Source organism: Mauremys reevesii, linkage group 12 (genome assembly GCF_016161935.1).
Source record: "Mauremys reevesii isolate NIE-2019 linkage group 12, ASM1616193v1, whole genome shotgun sequence".
Lineage (NCBI taxonomy): Eukaryota > Metazoa > Chordata > Testudines > Geoemydidae > Mauremys > Mauremys reevesii.
Window position 1 is genome coordinate 16,628,687 of NC_052634.1, and position 16,964 is coordinate 16,645,650.

The 16,964-nt window shown below is 52.1% G+C and overlaps 1 protein-coding gene across 2 annotated transcripts; it reads left to right on the forward strand.

Annotated features, from left to right (window-relative positions):
• Window positions 1-369: 369 nt before the first annotated feature.
• On the forward strand, window positions 370-6,881 carry SPA17 (sperm autoantigenic protein 17). 2 transcript variants are annotated; one of them, XM_039496538.1, is made up of 5 exons: window positions 370-448; window positions 2,481-2,661; window positions 4,730-4,800; window positions 5,376-5,435; window positions 6,600-6,881. In XM_039496538.1, the coding sequence occupies exons 2-5, from the start codon at window positions 2,508-2,510 to the stop codon at window positions 6,759-6,761; spliced, it is 447 nt and encodes a 148-aa protein (XP_039352472.1). In that variant the 5' UTR covers window positions 370-448; window positions 2,481-2,507; the 3' UTR covers window positions 6,762-6,881. The 2 variants fall into 2 exon arrangements, with proteins under 2 accessions (XP_039352472.1, XP_039352473.1); XM_039496539.1 differs by having other exon boundaries at window positions 413-533.
• Window positions 6,882-16,964: the final 10,083 nt, after the last annotated feature.

Consider the following 16,964-nt stretch of genomic DNA (forward strand, 5'->3'; position numbering starts at 1 on the left):
CCGGTGGGCGTTGCTTGGGCACGCAATGGTCAGACGTCCGCCTCCCAGGGCTCCTGTATAGGGGCCGGGCAGCCAGGGCAGGTGGGAGGGAGCTGAGCCCGGGGCGTGGGCGCGATGCCGCAGGCCGGCCTTGGGCAGAGGCTGGAAACCAGGTTCGGGCCCCACCGGGCTGGTTCTGGGCCGGGGCCTCACGTTCCAGGCGGGAGGCAAACCTGCCCCCCTGCTCTGGGGCCGGCACGGTGCACGCTGCAGCCAGGCGCCCCCGGGCTCTCCAGTGCCAATGGCCCGGGCCTCCCAGCTGGGGCCGGGGGCGGGGCCTACGGGGAGATGGGCGGGGCCGGGTTCTGCTTCGCGTTTGGCCCTTCCCGGGCACCAGCCCAAGCCGGGGGGAGGGGCGGGGCCTTGTTGCCGGGCAACAGAAGCGTCCAAGGAGCGGCCGGGCGGAGCGGTAAGAGCCCGCCCGGGGGCCGAGGCCGTTAGTGCCCCGGGCCGGGACTCGCGCCGTGGGGGCGCGGGCCTGGAGCGAGCTGCGTGTGAGCGGGGGGGGCTCGCAGTGACCTTGCCCCTCCCCGGGACTCCCCCCCCCGGAACTCCCCTCCCCCCGGGCGCAGGGTGCAGCTAGGGACCCCCCGGGACTCCGTGCCCCCCCCCCGGCCGGGCATAGGGTGCCGCTAGGGGCCCCCATCGGGCCTCCCCCCTCACACACACACCGGGCCGGGCACAGCTAGGGACTGCCCACCAGGTGCAGAGTCGTACTAGGGACCCCCCTGGGCTCGGGGTGTGTGTGGGGGGGGTTCCCTAGGTGCACCCTGTGCCCGGCCCGGGGTGTATTGGGGGGGAGTCCCAGGGGGTCTCTAGCTGCAGCCTGCACCTGGCCCAATGTGTGTGTGTGGAGGCGGGGAGTCCCAGGGGGTCCCTAGCTGCACCCTGTGCCCGGCCCGGGGTGTGTAGGGGGGTCGCTGCGAGCCTCACCCCGTTCACACATGGCTCACTCCAGGCCAGCGCCCCCCCCCCCACACCCTGGGCTGGGCGCAGCTAGGGACACCCCCCCCCGGGACCACACACACACCCCGGGTGCAGGGTGCAGCTAGGGACCCCCCTGGGACTCCCCCCCACACACACTGGGCCGGGTGCAGCTAGGGACCCCCCCCCCCGGGACTCCCCACACACACACACCGGGCTGAGCACAGCTAGGGACTGCCCACCAGGTGCAGAGTCGTACTAGGGACCCCCCTGGGCTCGGTGTGTGTGTGTGGGGGGAGAGTCCCAGTGGGGTTTCCTAGCTGCACCCTGTGCCCGGCCCGGGGTGTATTGGGGGGGAGTCCCAGAGGGTCTCTAGCTGCAGCCTGCACCTGGCCCAGTGTGTGTGTGTGTGGAGGGGGGGAGGTCTCTGCGAGCCTCACCCCGTTCACACACAGCTCACTCCAGACCAGCGCCCCCCCACACACACTGGGCCAGGTGTGGGGTGCAGCTGGGGATCCCAGGATACCCCACATACACACTCGGGGCAAGGTGCAGCCAGCACTTTCATGGCAGGAACTTTCTCCCCAGGGGCTCCGTGCCAGCCACAGCGTCACTGCTAAAAGGGCCCCACTGTGGCTGCCTGAAGCTGGCTGGAAATCTGGGCGCCATGTGCCAGCAGGCAGCTACCCCAGGGGCACTCAGCTGCGAAGAGCGGCTCCATGACCTGCTCAGAACCAGCTTCTCCTGCTAGCCCTGTCGGGAGACCTGATCCAGCTGCCTGAACTGAAACCCCTCTCCCTCAAGAGAGAGAGCGGGAGGTGCTGGCACTGACCCACTTCTGCCTTCCAGCTAGTCTGGGTGCACTTTCGGAAGGGTGGCCTCACTCATAGAATCCTAGAGCCATAGGATTAGAAGGGACTCAAGGGTCACCTAGTCTAACCCCCTGTCAAGATGCAGGATTTGTTGTGCAGCCACAAGTTGCATCCATAGAATTTGCACCGTTAAATGCAACGCTGACTACTTAAACATCCAGCTGCCTGACTGTGCTAATCCGGAAACTGGAGGTTAAAAATCAGCTTTGCTCCCACAATCCCACTGCAAATACAAGTTGTGCCTGTGAAAAGGGAAAGCAGAATCTAGCATGTCTGAAAATATGTATGTGCAGTGAGATTGAATTGAAACCTTAGCTCCTTCATTCCTTGACTTGCCTTGTAATTAAAGTTATGACCATAATGTTGAGTTCTACAAATTTAAACCCAAAAAAGTGTTATTTTTAAGAGAGTAAAAAAATAAATTGCCTGTATTTAATAATGTTGGAAATAAAGAGCCTGTGTGGGCATTGATATTCACACTTTATTGAGGGGCATAGGCTGGGGAAGGTGTGAATTCCATAAGCTTAACTATACCATTTGCTAGCTCTCTGAACTCTACATTGTATTTGAGCGAATAGCAATGAATTCTGAATGCTGGACCCAGGTGAGAAGTAACTAGCCCATGCTCTTTAAATGGAACTGCAGGTGCCATAGAAGGCCTGTTCCGACACCATGTCTATACCATTCTCAAACACCCATCACCGCATTCCGCCGGGATTTGCAAATCTGCTAGAAGGACTAGCCAGAGAAGTTTTGAGGGAGCAGCCTGAAGATATACCAGCCTTTGCAGCCAACTATTTTGAAGAGCTGCTGGATAAAAGAGAAAGTGAGTGTAAAGTAAATGAGGAATTTTGCTTATAAAAGAAAGTTACAGTAGAGGGCTGAGTCAAAAGAACTGAATTCTATTCTCCCTGTGTGACCTAGGGTACTTAAGTTCAACATCTCTGTTTTCCCAGTTCCTAAAATGGAGATTTAAAAATTCCTTCCTAACGGGTGTTACAGTGCTAAAACGACAAGGTTTTCTGAGCTGCCATATTTGTATCTCCTTTTCTGTGTGTATGTATGGCTCTTAGCTGCATGGAATGTCAGACCTGCCTATGGATGACATGTCTCCCTTTAATGGCTGTTAAAGATCCTAATATTAATTACTATACAAACATGAATGACTGTTTCATGGGTTTCCCTACTCTTCATGCATCATAGATCTCTGTATCCATTTTCTTTATTGCATTTTCCCATTTCAAGCTTATTGTATTTCTCTCCCTCCTTCATAATTCCTTTTTCTTCCTGCTACACGGCCTTTCTTAACTCATTAGCTTATAACTGACATTCTCTGTAACCCTTTAGAAAATGGCAGGCTTGCGGAAGCCATCTAATTTTCTGAATATGTTTGGTTACGGGATGATGAACATGCAGACTCAAAACTACTCAGTCTCACTATGGTTTCCACTTAATATTTTTTTAATGTAGAATAAATTACACTACAGGGTAAGAGGCTTTTGTGTGGTTATCGCACAAGGAAAGCTTGTCAGCAGGGAATGTCCAGGGAGCAAGAATGCGCATTCCTCAGTGTAAGGTACCGTATTTTTCCGTGTATAAGACTATACTTTTTTCTAAAATCCTTAGCCTAAAAATTGAGGGTAGTCTTATACACCCCAACCCCTATCTACCCCCACCCCAAACTCCCTGCTCTCTCTCCAACATGCTGCCTGCACGTGGCTGGTGGCGCTACTATCCATCCGCGGCTGGAGCTCGGAGCGGGCCGGGCAGTGTCCGGCATCCGGTAGGTGGGGTCGCTGTGCCGGACCGCACTACCGGGCCGGGCAGCTGCGGCTGGGGACTGGGGAGCCGGGCGGCTGGGGAGCGGGGGCTGGGGCCGGGCGGCTGGGGAGCCAGGCGGAACCCCAGCCGGGAACAGCGGCGGCTGGGGACTGGGGGCCCGCGGCTGGGGGAGAGGGGAGCCGCGGGCGGGGGACGGGAGGAGGGGGCGGGGCGGGAACAGCGCGGCTGGGGACTGGGAGCCGGGCGGCTGGGGAGCCGGGAGCCGGGCGGCTGGGGACGCGGGAGGGGCCGGGGGGGCGGGGAGCCAGGCCCCAGCCGCCCGCCCTCCTCCCCTCCTCCCCCCCCCCTCCGGCAGCTGCCCGGCGGGAACAGCGGCGGCTGGGGACTGGGAGCCGGGCGGCTGGGGAGCCGGGCGGCTGGGGGCGGCTGGGGACCGAGGAGCCGGGCGGCTGGGGACCGAGGAGCCGGGCGGCTGGGGACCGAGGGAGGCGGCTGGGGACACGGGAGCCCGGGCGGCCGGGGACGGGGGAGCGGCTGGGGACCGAGGAGCCGGGACACGGGAGCCGGGCGGCTGGGGACCGAGGGCTGGGACACGGGAGCCGGGCGGCTGGGGACCGAGGAGCCCGGCGGCAGGAGTCGCGCCGCCGGGAGGCCGGGCAGGGCTGCCGGAGACCAGCCGGGCGCACGGCCCTCCTCCTTCCTCTACCCCTACCTCCGTCCTGTTCCTGGGCCTGAGCAGCAAAGTGTGTGTGTGGGGAACAGCTGCAGCTGGAGGGAAAAAAAAACCAAAAACCTGAATTTGGGGTTAGAAAAGTGGGGGCGTCTTATACATGGGGGCGTCTTATACATGGAAAAATACGGTAATCAACTTCCTCCTCCCAGTCAGATCCGCACTTTGGGGCTGTAAGGAGAACTGCCATGGCCTTTACCCTCCCCTGGTGGCAGTGCAGAAAATAGCATTTTTTTTCCTCACAGACAAGGCTGCCTCTGTTCTGAATCTATCATGTTCATTCTCCTGTCAGCCTGCTGAGTGAGTGTAACTTGACTGGGGAACTTCCTGTCTTAATTACTAGCTTGACATTGACATGATAAATGTTGGTATTTATTTTCAGAAACCAAGTTTGACCCAGCAGAATGGGGGGCTAAACTGGATGACAGGTTCTACAACAACAAAGCTTTTGAGGTAGGCTGGGATTGCTGCCCTAAGGGGTCTCGTCTTAATGCAGTGCACAGGACTAAAAAGCAAAATCTCACCCAATGCTTTTGAACTTCAATTAGAATCATAGAATCTCAGGGTTGGAAGAGACCTCAGGAGGTCATCTAGTCCAACCCCCTGCTCAAAGCAGGACCAATCCCCAACTAAATCATCCCAGCCAGAGCTTTGTCAAGCCTGACCTTAAAAACCTCTAAGGACGGAGATTCCAACACCTCCCTAGGTAACCCATTCCAGTGCTTCACCACCTTCCTAGTGAAAAAGTTTTTCCTAATATCCAACCTAACTCACCCCCCCTGCAACTTGAGACCATTACTCCTCGTTCTGTCATCAGGTACCACTGAGAACATTCGTGGAAGTTGAGCTAGTGCTTAAACTGAGAAATGGGACCAGGGGAATTACAGATTCACACAGATGGGGAGAAGCTGAATTTCCATTTGGGATCCTTGTTCTGGAGCAGTCTCCATGGAGACTCAGACTGGAGCTCTTTCCTATTGTGAAGGAACGATTGGATGAACCTTTATTTTTTTATGTTTTTCTTCCAGGAGGCTGTATCTTTGCAAGAAGAGGTGAAGGAGTCGATGAAAGATTCATCCATGGAGCCCGTAAGTAATCTCCCAAAGTCTGCCTGGATTTTGACTCTGCTGGAGCTGCACCTTGTGTCCATGTCCAGATGGCTAAGCAGGAATTGGAAGTGCTCCACCAGTTCCAAAGCATCTCTCTCCAAATAATTTGAAGAGAGAAAATCAAGGCCTTTTGTTCCAGCTGGCTTAGGATCCACCCCTTTCTACTGTTCAATGTGATTTCCCAGAGTGTGGAGTCAGTCAGCTCTGGGGTGACTTTTCCGTAGAGTTTCACCCGGGATGCATTTGTTCCATTAGCATTTATAAAGCAGATCATTCTTATCTGCAGAGAATTTGCCTTTGTTGTGAGGTTCTGTGTCCCTCCTTCCCCATTCTGGATGTTAGTTTCTAGATCACTGAGTTAGTGAAATCATTCCCCCCAGCTAATTAGTTAATATGATGCTCTAACTGCAACTTGGTGTGGTATTTGACTTGCTCCTCTCCATCATTCCCAGCTGGGGCACCTTGTTGGAGGTTGGGGAGCCTGATTTGTATCTCCCACTGAAAATAGGTCTCTCTTTTTCTCTCCCTCTGCTTAGTAACTCAGTCTCTGTCAGGCTTAGTATGCTTCAGGCTTACAGTGCTCATCATTTTTAAAAATCAACATTTGCCAACAGTTATCATCACTCCCTGGGAACGAGAGGCCACCATTTCCCCCCCGTACTTAGCAGGAAATAACTATCGTATCACACACCACCAAGTAGTAACTCTTGGCAAATGCTGATAGTTTAATGGCACCGTTAGTTTCCCACAGAAGGGAGCTTCGTGTTCTGGAAACTCTGAGATGAGCAGTTGGTCTTTAAATAAGGATCAAATCACAATGTTCTTACTCAGACAAGACTCCCAGTGAGTCAGAGAAAGTTCTGCCCGAGTAAGAGCCTCAAGATTTGGCCCTAAAAACAACCCCAATAATAATTAGATCTGTTGCAACGAAAAAGGTACAGATGACAAAACACATTTAGTTTCCCACTCAACCTTTGGTTCACACACAGCTTCCAAAATGCCTTTGAGAAGCAGCAGTTTTCAGTGGCTGCACATTATGCAGATTTACTGTAATTTAGGCATTCGTTTTTACTACAAGAAAATGATCAGCCTGTCAGCTGTTTACGAAGCCATTTCCTCTGTGGTTTTATTTCTTTAATGAAGGAGCTTGACAAACACAGCCTCTTTGAAACAACCACCCATGAAATAGAAGATAAAGCGGCCACAAAAATCCAGGCTGTCTACAGGGGATACAGGGTAAGAGAGACAGTGAGGAGACTGAAAGAACTAGGTCAGGATGCAACGAATCCCACGGAAGAAATCTAATGCCGTTAGACCTGCCAGTGTCACGATTTCCAGACTAGATGCAGGTGAATGAATGGCTTGTTTGTCAGTATTGACAGTAGGTTTATTTTTGTTTAATAAACATCACATATTCAAAATGCACCTGAGCCCTGTGTGATTTATTTATTTTTTTGAGTCTGTTTGCAGAGCTGCTTGCTCAATCTGTCATGGGCAGAGACTCATTTGGATGGGTAAACACTGAACTTCTCTAGCAAGTTGGTTGTGATCTGGTAAGCCACAGAGAACTGCCTTTTTGCAAATGTTAGTTCTAAAAGCAAAAAGTCCATTGCCTGAAGCATGTCGTTTACTGGCTGCGTGTTAGGGTCACTGGTTCCAAACTCTCCCCAAAGGACGACAGAATGGGAAGGGAACACCAAAGATGTGTTCTGTATCCCGTCGCTTCTGCTCTGCTCCACCTTCTCCAGGTGTGCGCTTGCACAGGGACTAGACCTGGGGCCTGCTGCCTCCAAAGCCTGGGCTGGACTGGACGATGGAGTCGGTCTCTCTCTCTCTGGCCTGATGACTAAGTGTTTATCCACAGCAGAACAGTCACTGGGCCAGAGAGACTGAGTGGGAATGACTGTAATCTAGTGATTTGGGCATCCACCCGGGAGATGGGAGGCCCCAAATCCAGTCCCCCTGCTGTACTCACTCTTTCATTATTTATCCAGAGTGCAACAGCTTCAACAGGAGAGAGTGGGGGAGCCTGCAGCCGAATATCCCATAGCTCAGTGGTTAGAGCACTCTCCTGAGAGGCAGGTTTTGAGCAGGGGTCTCCCTTCTCTCCCTCTGCCAGAACCTCAGTCTCCCACATCCCAGGTGAGTGCCTGAACCAGTGGGTTCAGAGTGAAAAGGTGGGCTGCTGCTTCTCCACTGGCCAGATTTTAAATGGGACTGATCCAGTCGGTGGCCTCTGAGCACGCCTATTGGATTGGGCCCTGCATGTGACTTAGGTGGCTGGACGCCGATCTTCCTGTTCCTTGTGAATCGCTCTGGGGCTTAGGCATGAGGTAGGTGTCCAGGCACCTAGAGAAAGGCAGCAGTGCCCATGTTCATAGGCAGGAACACTGGCTCCTAAGCAGCTTTGACTCTGCAAAGTCAGCTGCTGAGTGAGTTTAGGCACCCACAGGGTTCAGGGGAGTGTCGTGGACTGCAGTGAAGCTAAAACTGGATTTAGGCGCCTACATCTGATGTTTAGGCACCTAAGTAGCTTCATGGATCCCACGCCATGCACCACAGTTTCCCCATTGGTAAACTAGGGATCATTTTGCCGCCTTCGTAGTCGGGGGCTCTAGGCAATTAAACCGTGTTTGTAAAGTAGCTCGATATTCCTGGTTGAAAAGATGCTATAAAAGTGCAACATATTATTAGATTGATGCCTGGGAAAACAATGAAGAAAATCGAGAACAAAAGACTGGATTCAATATTTGTGAGGACTGGGAAGACCCAGGAGTGGTAATGCCATACGCAGGCTTGATTCTGCATTTTTTAGCCCTTGTGTTGTCACTTAACCTGCGTGCAAAGCGGGTATGAAATGTTACCCAGTGGAATGTTGGCATTTTGCACCCAGTTTGCACGGCACCTGCCCAGCGTGTGAGAAGCAGGGGCGGGTCAGGTCCACGTCCCTTCTGTTCTAGCTCACTAGTCTGAATCCAGGCCAGGTGAGCACAGCTGATATTGTATAGCTCTCTGGTGCCCTTTGTGAATTGATTGGGTCAATCTCAGTCCAATTCCTATCAGAGGTTTAACTGGCATGCTAGGCTGATGGCTAAATTCTGTTTATTCTACTACCCTTCCTAAGCACTAAACTTAGATATTTTTTTTTTAAAGGGAACACTTCTGTTGGGACAGAACCTGACAGAATTCAGCACTGAGGCTGTCACTTTGTCTTGAATCAATAGTTTAGAAATATTGTAACACAAAACGGAAAGTAGTGATTGAAGAACAAAAGCTCCCTGCCAGCCTCCGCCCTTCCTCGGGTGGAGGATTATCTCATCAGTTGGGATCAAGACACTTTTTAATGAAAACTTAATAAATTGGCCCCAGTAATTGGGCATTATTTCCCAAGGTCCCTGCAGTTATTATAATCGCTCACCTGAGATTTCTGACTCATTGCTCGACTTTTTAGGATAAGAATGCTCGTTCGATCATCTTGAAAGTCCCTGCCGGAGCGCCTGAAGGAGGAAGAAAAGATATGTAAATGTGCACATCTCTAGATTATATTTAATGCTCTATTTTTAGTTTTCTTGTATCCCTTGAGGTTGTCACAATTTAGTACAGATCCCTGCTTGAACGAGGGATGTGACATCTGCTATCATTACAAACCCTATCAAGATGCTTGGTCAGGGGGGAGGGGAGGCACTGCGGTGCTGCAGTTAATATATTTTACAGTCTCAGAGTAACTTCTAGCCACCTTGTTTGGATGCGCTGGGCCTACGCTGGGTAACACATTTTCCATGGCTGCTTTGTTTCAGTGACAGGCCAAAGGGGCTGCCGTTCACGCGAGTGAACTTAGCGCTTGCTTGATAAACTTAAACGTTTCTAATGTACTAAACTAAGTTCAATCTTACTTATTGTGCCACTCGCCATGAATGCTGGAAAAACGGCCCCCAACCACTGAAAACTAAGCAGTAGTGTTGAGTCTTTAGGACTAAGGCTTCAGTACGGAAGACGGTGAACAGAACTGCGTTGAATTCAGTGGGTTTTTTACTGGTGTATGTGCAAGTAGAATGAGCAGGCCTGATTCCCCTCGCCTTGCTCCTTGGGTAGTCATTCAGCGGGGTAAAATGCTACCAACCCAGGGTTCCTCACTCAGGCAAGGCTGTGGAAAATCTCTCTCTGGTACATAAACGCTCTCCATTCCCATAGTATTTGAGCACCTCACAAACTCTAATGTATTTATCCTCCCATACCCCTGTGAGGCAGGGAAGTGCTATTATTCCCATTGTACGGATGGAGAACTAAGGCACAGAGGAACCAAGGCCTGGATCCTCAAAGCTACGTGGGCACCTAACTTCCATTGGAATCAATAGGAATTAGGTGCCCAAGTACCTTTGAGGATCTGGGCCTAACTCCAACTTCCACAGGCAGGGCTAGATCTACAAAGGGACTTAGGTGCCTAAGTCCGTGCTCAGCTGCCCCCGAACTTGAAGAGTTTCTGCCAGTGAGCATGTGCACAGGTGCCTAAGTCCCGCTGCCTGGAGCCTGTCTCACAGCTAAGCCCCTGTGGGGTGCTCAAATGAAGCATGATCCTGCTCACTTTGCCTGATCTGTCAGCGGTCGCCTGACTGATTGGGCTCTGCACAAACCACCACTGGAGCAGGCCCCTTATTACCTCTGCCCAGTGGCCGATGCACTCACCCGGTCTGTGGGAGACGCCTGTGAGGTGAATGCCGTAGCCTCTGGGCTATGGGACATTCTGAGGTGGGGGGTCTCTCTCAGTCTCTCCTGCTGAAGCTGTTACTGGAACAGGGTCTTGACATTGGGTCTCCCCATGCCAGCTGAGTGCCCTGACCAGTCAGTTACAGAGTCAGGCTCATGCTGTCTCTGCCCCAGGGACATAATTATTCAAACAAAATAGAACTCCTGCGTGGCAGGTATAATAGGCTAGGGCAAATTCTGCCTCCCTTGGTGCTGCTGCTGCCAGACCCCCGGCTGCTGGATTTTGGGGGGAAGTTTTTGCTTTATTATGCCCCATGCAGGTTCCAGGGCGGCTGAAGAAGTGGTATGTGCTACTTCGCTTCCTGTGTTCATCAGTAATCTCCCGGGGCTCCAGAAAGATTACTGATAAACCCAGGAAGCTAAGGGCTAGTCTACACTTACCCAGCGGGTCGGCGCGTGAGTCGTTCGAGTTCGAGTTGAACTATCGGCTATCTATCTGATAGTTCGAAGTTCGAACTCCGCCGCGCGCTCGATGCTCTCTCACTCACCACACTGCAAAGGCGGAGTGACGGACAGCGGAACGCGGACTCGATTCTGCAGCATCTGGGCCGGGTGAGTGAGTAGTGCCTAGTTCAGCTCACTATTCAGCTCGCTCAAACTGTTGAACTAACTGTTCGGACCTTCCCAGAGTAGCAAATACTGCTGCCTCGCTGCCCCGGAAACTGCATGGGACATAGTAAAAGCGTCTTTGGATGGGAGTGAGAGACTTTTCCCCGCAGCGGCTTGGGGTATGGCTGCGGTTGGCCTGGGGCTCCTTCAGGCAGGTGGGGAGGGGCTTCAGGGCACCTCCGAGCAGGTGGGGCAGGGAGGCTTGGGGCTTTGGCTGGCCCGGGGCTCCTCCAGCCGAGGGGAGGTGCTCAGGACTCATGGCTCTGGGGGGGTGGCAGGGGGTCTCAGGCAGAAGGGGCAGAGCCGGGGGCTAGCCTCCCCTAAGGGGGGCTCCACCCACCACCCACGAAGGAACTATTTCAACAAGAGAGATTGAGGGCACCCCCCCATCAGAACATCCCACTGCACAGGGGCCAGGGCACTCTCCTGAGATGTGGGTTCCCATCTCTGTTCCAATGCCATCAGCGGGGATTGAACCTGGGTCACCCACCTAGACGAGGGGCGTGTTCTAACCTCCATCCTAAAGGCCTTTCTGGAGCAAGCTGCACAACCTGCTCTTCTGTGGCTACCTCTGATTTTTTTCAAGCAGGGGCACAGACCCCTAATTCCAGGAGAGGGTTTGCGGCTGCAAACCCAGCGCAGAAATAGACCCCCCCCACCAGCATTTTCTACTCCCTGGTTTAGGCAGCAACACGCTCAGCTTACTGGCTTTTGTGGATCCCAATCTTCGGTGCCTCAGTCCCCGTACATTGTAGAGGGAGCCTGGCTGCCTATCTTGGGGCTGTGACTTCTACTCGAAGGCAGGTTGCCTAAAGTGAGGCTTTGTAATGTTGAGTCTCTGCAGCTCTATCCTAAAGCCTGTGGCAGTTCTCCCAAGTACCAGGTAAGTGCGCTAACCACTGGCCCATCCTTCCGCTGACAGCCCACAAAAGGCAGAACACGCATACTCAGTCTAATGTATTGTGGACATAAGCGAAGAATCACGGCGGCGTCTCTTCTCTCCACTGCAAATCCTTTCCCGTCGCTGAGGCGAGTGGATGTAACCGTATCAGCGACGGGCCCAACAGGCCCCGAGTCTCCATCCTGCACCCCCTCCCAACCCCCACCCTCCCACAAGCAGATCGGCAGACTTAATCAGCCCGAGTTTTCCTCCAGTGGGTTACACTGCCACAAAACGGGTAGGATCTGGTAGAGAATCAGGCCTCCTACTATTTAAAGGTGCCAACACACAGAAAACTAAGCGGGAGCTACACCCACGGCCTGGGCTCGTCAGCCCCCAGCTGTCATTGCTGATGGCAGGGGGGAAATGATAAAAGCAGGGAGGAAGAACTGAGTTGGCGTAACCCTCCCTTTCTTCCAGCACAGGCAGTGCTCCCGCCAGCGACTGTGGCTCTGGCCTGCTAGGTTTGCCTGCTGTCATGTTATTTGTTGGGCGGTGAGAAAGCTGTTTTTGAAGGGCTATCCCCCAGCTCCTTCCAATGCTGCTGCCTTCAGTTAGCACCATGCTCCAGCCTGGGCATGAGTGAATTGCTGAGGAGTTTGGCATTAGCACCTCCTCAACCACCTGAACTCCCCAGCACTGGCTCGTTTTACTGCAATTTAGGATTTCCTCCCTCTCCAATATCTCCCCGAGCCTCCCCCACTCCGCAATCTACATTATTCTAAGCTTTTCCTCCCTTACATTCCTGCTTCGTGTTTAAGTTCCTCTAACACAGATTTAGTCTGGGAACAGAAGGGAGGACTAGTGATGGAATTCGCTGCTGCTAGCTTTGCCTCTGCCCTAGAAAGGAGCCTGAATCCTGTTGCTGGCGGATGCCTGGGAACTTCCTCCCCCCCCAGCGCAGGGCAGGATGAGGTCACTGGGATTTATTTATACATTTGTTTGTTGTTGCTTGTGGGCTCTTTAAATACATCAAAACAGCATCATTAGTCCGTCAGTTAGAGACTTGCCATTTTAAGTGATTAAGCTGTGAGTTCTGCCCTGCTTGCTGTCTGAAAGCCTCGTTAAACAGCTGTGCCTTTCCCTGTGCTCACCCAACAGGGGCTCTGGTAGACTACTGGACAGCAAAGGTTGCACAGGCAGAGGTCCTCAGCTGAGCATGCTTTGCAGCTGCTTCTGCACCATGACCTTCAAGAATGGGCAGCAAAGCTAGCCCAGCAGAGCGTCGTCCCCAGAAAAGACCCAGGGCAAGAGACGGTCTCTCAGCCCATTGGCTGCTAGACCGCTCACTCCCCAGCTGGGCCCCGGAGCACGTGCTGGTGCTCTGCAGACTGGCTGATCACCGGTTCCTCACTCCACCTTGACCTCTGGTTCATGAATGCACAGAAGAGCCCAGATGCCTGTAAAAGCAACTGGTGGGGTGGGAGGAGGACAGTGTCTCGTTAATAGCCACTCCTGCATAAGAGGAGAGGAAACTGCTGGCCAAAGGCAGACATGCATCCCTAGTAGCAAGTGCAGGCAGAGGTCCCAGAATCCCTACCCCTTCCTCCTGATGCTGCCCCTCCAACAGGCACCATTTCTATTTTGGCCAGGCAGAGCATCAGCAAGTCTCCTCATCTCTGTCAGCCACTGGGAAAGCGCAGGTTCTAGGGTTCGGGGTCCACACGAAGGTGACGGTGAGCTGAGTTTCATCCACATTAACTGGTGACGCCGCAGCCCCAAATGTCCGCCAGTTGCTGTTAGCGGTGGTACTTTGATGTCCATTGGGATGGCAGAGAGCAGTGACGGGGCGTGCATGTGTTAGTTATACTGTGTGTTGAGTTACCAGGCTGTATTACTGCCTCTACCTGCATTAGACCCATTCCCTTTAGTTGGCGTTAGTTTGTTGGTCCTTTCCTTCTTCCTGGTAGGGACAGAGAAGGTCGGGAGGGCAGGGAAGGATATTGGGATGAATAGCCAGTTAAAATATGTAGAGGAAGGTTCCCAATCAACAGGTACCCCAGGTTTCAAACAGAAGAGCAATATCGGGATCAACGGGAAGTGATCGTTCACACAGTCACCATGAGTAATGCAGTAGGAAAAAAATGCATCTCCGGGAACAGGATCAATATTATATTAAGTATTAGCAGTGGTCTGGCATTTGATGTTCCTCCTCTGCTAACAAACAGTGCCAGCGGCGTCCTTGCAGGACATGCAGATTTGGTGGCTCCGGTATGTCACTCAGGGTATGTCTACACCACAGCAGGAGGCATCATTTCCAGTTTGGAAGCCATACTCACGCAACCTCTGACTGAGTGAGTGTTCTTAAAATAGCCGCGTAGCTGTGATGATGCAAGCAGCAGGTCAGGCTCGCTGCCCTGACTATGACCCAGTCTGAAATCCTAGAGATGTACTCCAGCAGCTAGTCCATCCCATTGTTGCTCTACGCTATTGAGATGACACAGGTATGTCTCCTCAAGCTGGACATTACACCTCCAGCACCAGTGTAGATATAGCCTCAATGGGTGTCTGCATCAGGAAAAAGGGTGGATATTTGTTTAAACCAAGTGCTAGCTAACATATAGAACATAAGAATGGCCATACTCGGTCAGATCAATGGTCCTTCTAGTCCAGTATCCAGTCTTCTGACAGTTGCCAGTCCCGGATGCTTCAGAAGGAATGAACAGAACAGGGCAATTTTGAGTGATCCATCCCCTGTCGTCTAGTCCCAGCTTCTGGCAATCAGAGGTTTAGGAACACCCAGTGCATAGGGCTGTGTCCCTGACTATTTTGGCTAATAGCCATTATTGATGTATCCTCCATGAACTCATCTAATTCTGTTTTGAACCCAGTTATACTTTTGGCCTTCACAATATCCCCTGGCAATGAGTTCCACAGGTCGACTGTGTGTTGTGTGAAGAAGTACTTCCGTAAGTTAGTTGTAAAGCTGCTTCTTGTTCATTTCATTGAGTGACCCCTTGTTCTTGTGTTATACAAAGTGTGATAGACCCAGGCCAGTTGAGTACAGCAGAATAGCAGAAGGCAGATATACTGGCCACTAGATTAGCAGGTTTCTGTTCCCTGACTGACCAGAGCAAGGGCTGCTCCAGGCTAATGAGAACACCTGACTGTAATTAACCTGCAAAGAGTCAGGTGAGACCATTAAGTTAATGTGACCACCTGACTCTAATTAAGGCCCTGCTGACACTATAAAAAGGGCTCACTCCAGTTAGGCAGGAGGAGAACCAGGGGAGAGGAAATGTGGCTGAAGGGCTGGTTACTGAAGACACCCTCAAACCATTGTTAAGGGAGCCCTAAGGTAAGGGAGAAGCAGGAGATCCATGGGGAAGTGGCCCAGGGAAATGTAGCAACTCTGGCAGTGAAAGTTTGGCTGCCAACAGCGGCTACCATTAGGGTCCCTGGGCTGGAACCCGGAGTAGAGGGTGGACCTGGGTTCCCCCCAACCCACCACTACAGGAACATCTCCTGGGAAGGGAAGTCAGGCCCCTGTCAGGACAGGAGGCTGAACAGAGACTGTGGGAGTTCTCTCACCAACCTCCTTGCAGCCTATGATGAAAAGGGCTCAGTAGACTGTAACCCTGGCCCTAGAGAGAGAAGGGCTACGTGGAGGGTCACAGTGAGCCACTGAGGCTAAGCATAAACCGCCTAGAAGCGCAGGACCCACAGGAGCAAGGTCAGAGCTCTGCCACAAAAGGGATAAAAACCCTTCCCTATTCACTTTGTCCACACCGGTCATGATTTTATAGACTTCTGCCCTAGCAGTAGGCTCTTTTCTAAGCTGAACAGCCCGTCCTTTCAGTAACTTACACATGGTAACATCCCCGTGTGGACAAGGCAGGTTGTAGTTTTCACACACATTAGAATGGCAAGTGCTTACTTTGACCTGCTGCGTGACAACTACATACTACCTTGTCCACACTAGGATGTTACCATGTGTTAGCTAGTGTAGTAAAAAAACCACCTTTTATTCCTAGTGAAGACAAAGCCTTGGCTTCTTCCTCTGCCTCCACTGAGGCCATGATACCTATTCATGTCAATGCTGTGTTTGTGGCAGAACAAACCCAGATGATGGTACATTATAGTTTAAGGGAGTCTGTAGAAGAAAAGTGTCTAGCAGCTCCGATGAACTGAACTATGGCCAAATGATCCCCATGGTTGTGGCCCAGAGATTCCAGCTCAGATGTGCTCAGTTTACAAGTGCAACTAAATTCTGATCTCAGTTACACTAGTGTAAATCCAGAGTAAACTTCCATTGGTGTAAATGAGATCAGACTGCCCTGTTTTTTAACTGACTGCTGGCTTGCAAACTCAGACAGGGACTGAGAGTCAAGCTGGGTTCTTTCTGGCTTGCCAACATTGAAATTCTGCCACCAGAATTTGGTTCACAATCCTGTTCATGTTGCATGAGCTAGAACAGAATCCAGCTCTTTCCCTCTTACCTGTGCTAGTTCTGCAGGGCCAACGGGAGGAAAAAGCAGTGAAAACTTCTAGAACAAAGAACTGTGACTCTGATACAGGAGCAAATCAGTTGAGAAGAAAGTTCAGTTTTAACATAGATGCCTGTGAGTCAAGCTGCACTTCAAACTGGCCCCACTTCAGAATTACAACGGCTACCAAGGGGATTTTATCTGGTGAATCAATCCAGCGCTTGACAGATCAAACAGTGCTACATCTAAGGGATTAAAATGGTCACTACCCTCAAAATTAACACAGAAAAACAGCCCCGGCAGACCTGGAGGAGATAAAAGCATCTTCACTTAATAGAATATGATTTTTTTTTCCTTCCCAGTGCACAAGCCCTACATTAGGATAGACACGCTGGGCCTGAGTCTGTTCTACTTACCCCACTAAAACTGGTGTCAATGAGAGGAGGATCAGGCGCATGTTCAGAGTTTGATTGATTGGCCTGTGTAATTTAGGCACAGACACAATAATCGCCTGTAATTTTGTAAGTGAGAAGTGTAATTTGCCAGCCAGTGTAATAATTCCCTGGGGGAAGGAGAGGGGAGGGATGACATCAGAAAAAGGGGTGTGGTTTATTCAAATAAGTGATGGTCCTCCTGTCAGGTAGTAGCAATCATGTAGTGTGTGTGGGGTCTGGATGAAAATAGCCCCATTCCCAGTTTGACTCTGGTGAGGTGCTGTCTCCCAGGCAGGATCCAGGGTCCAGCCAGTTCAGACACGGCAGTTTGCAG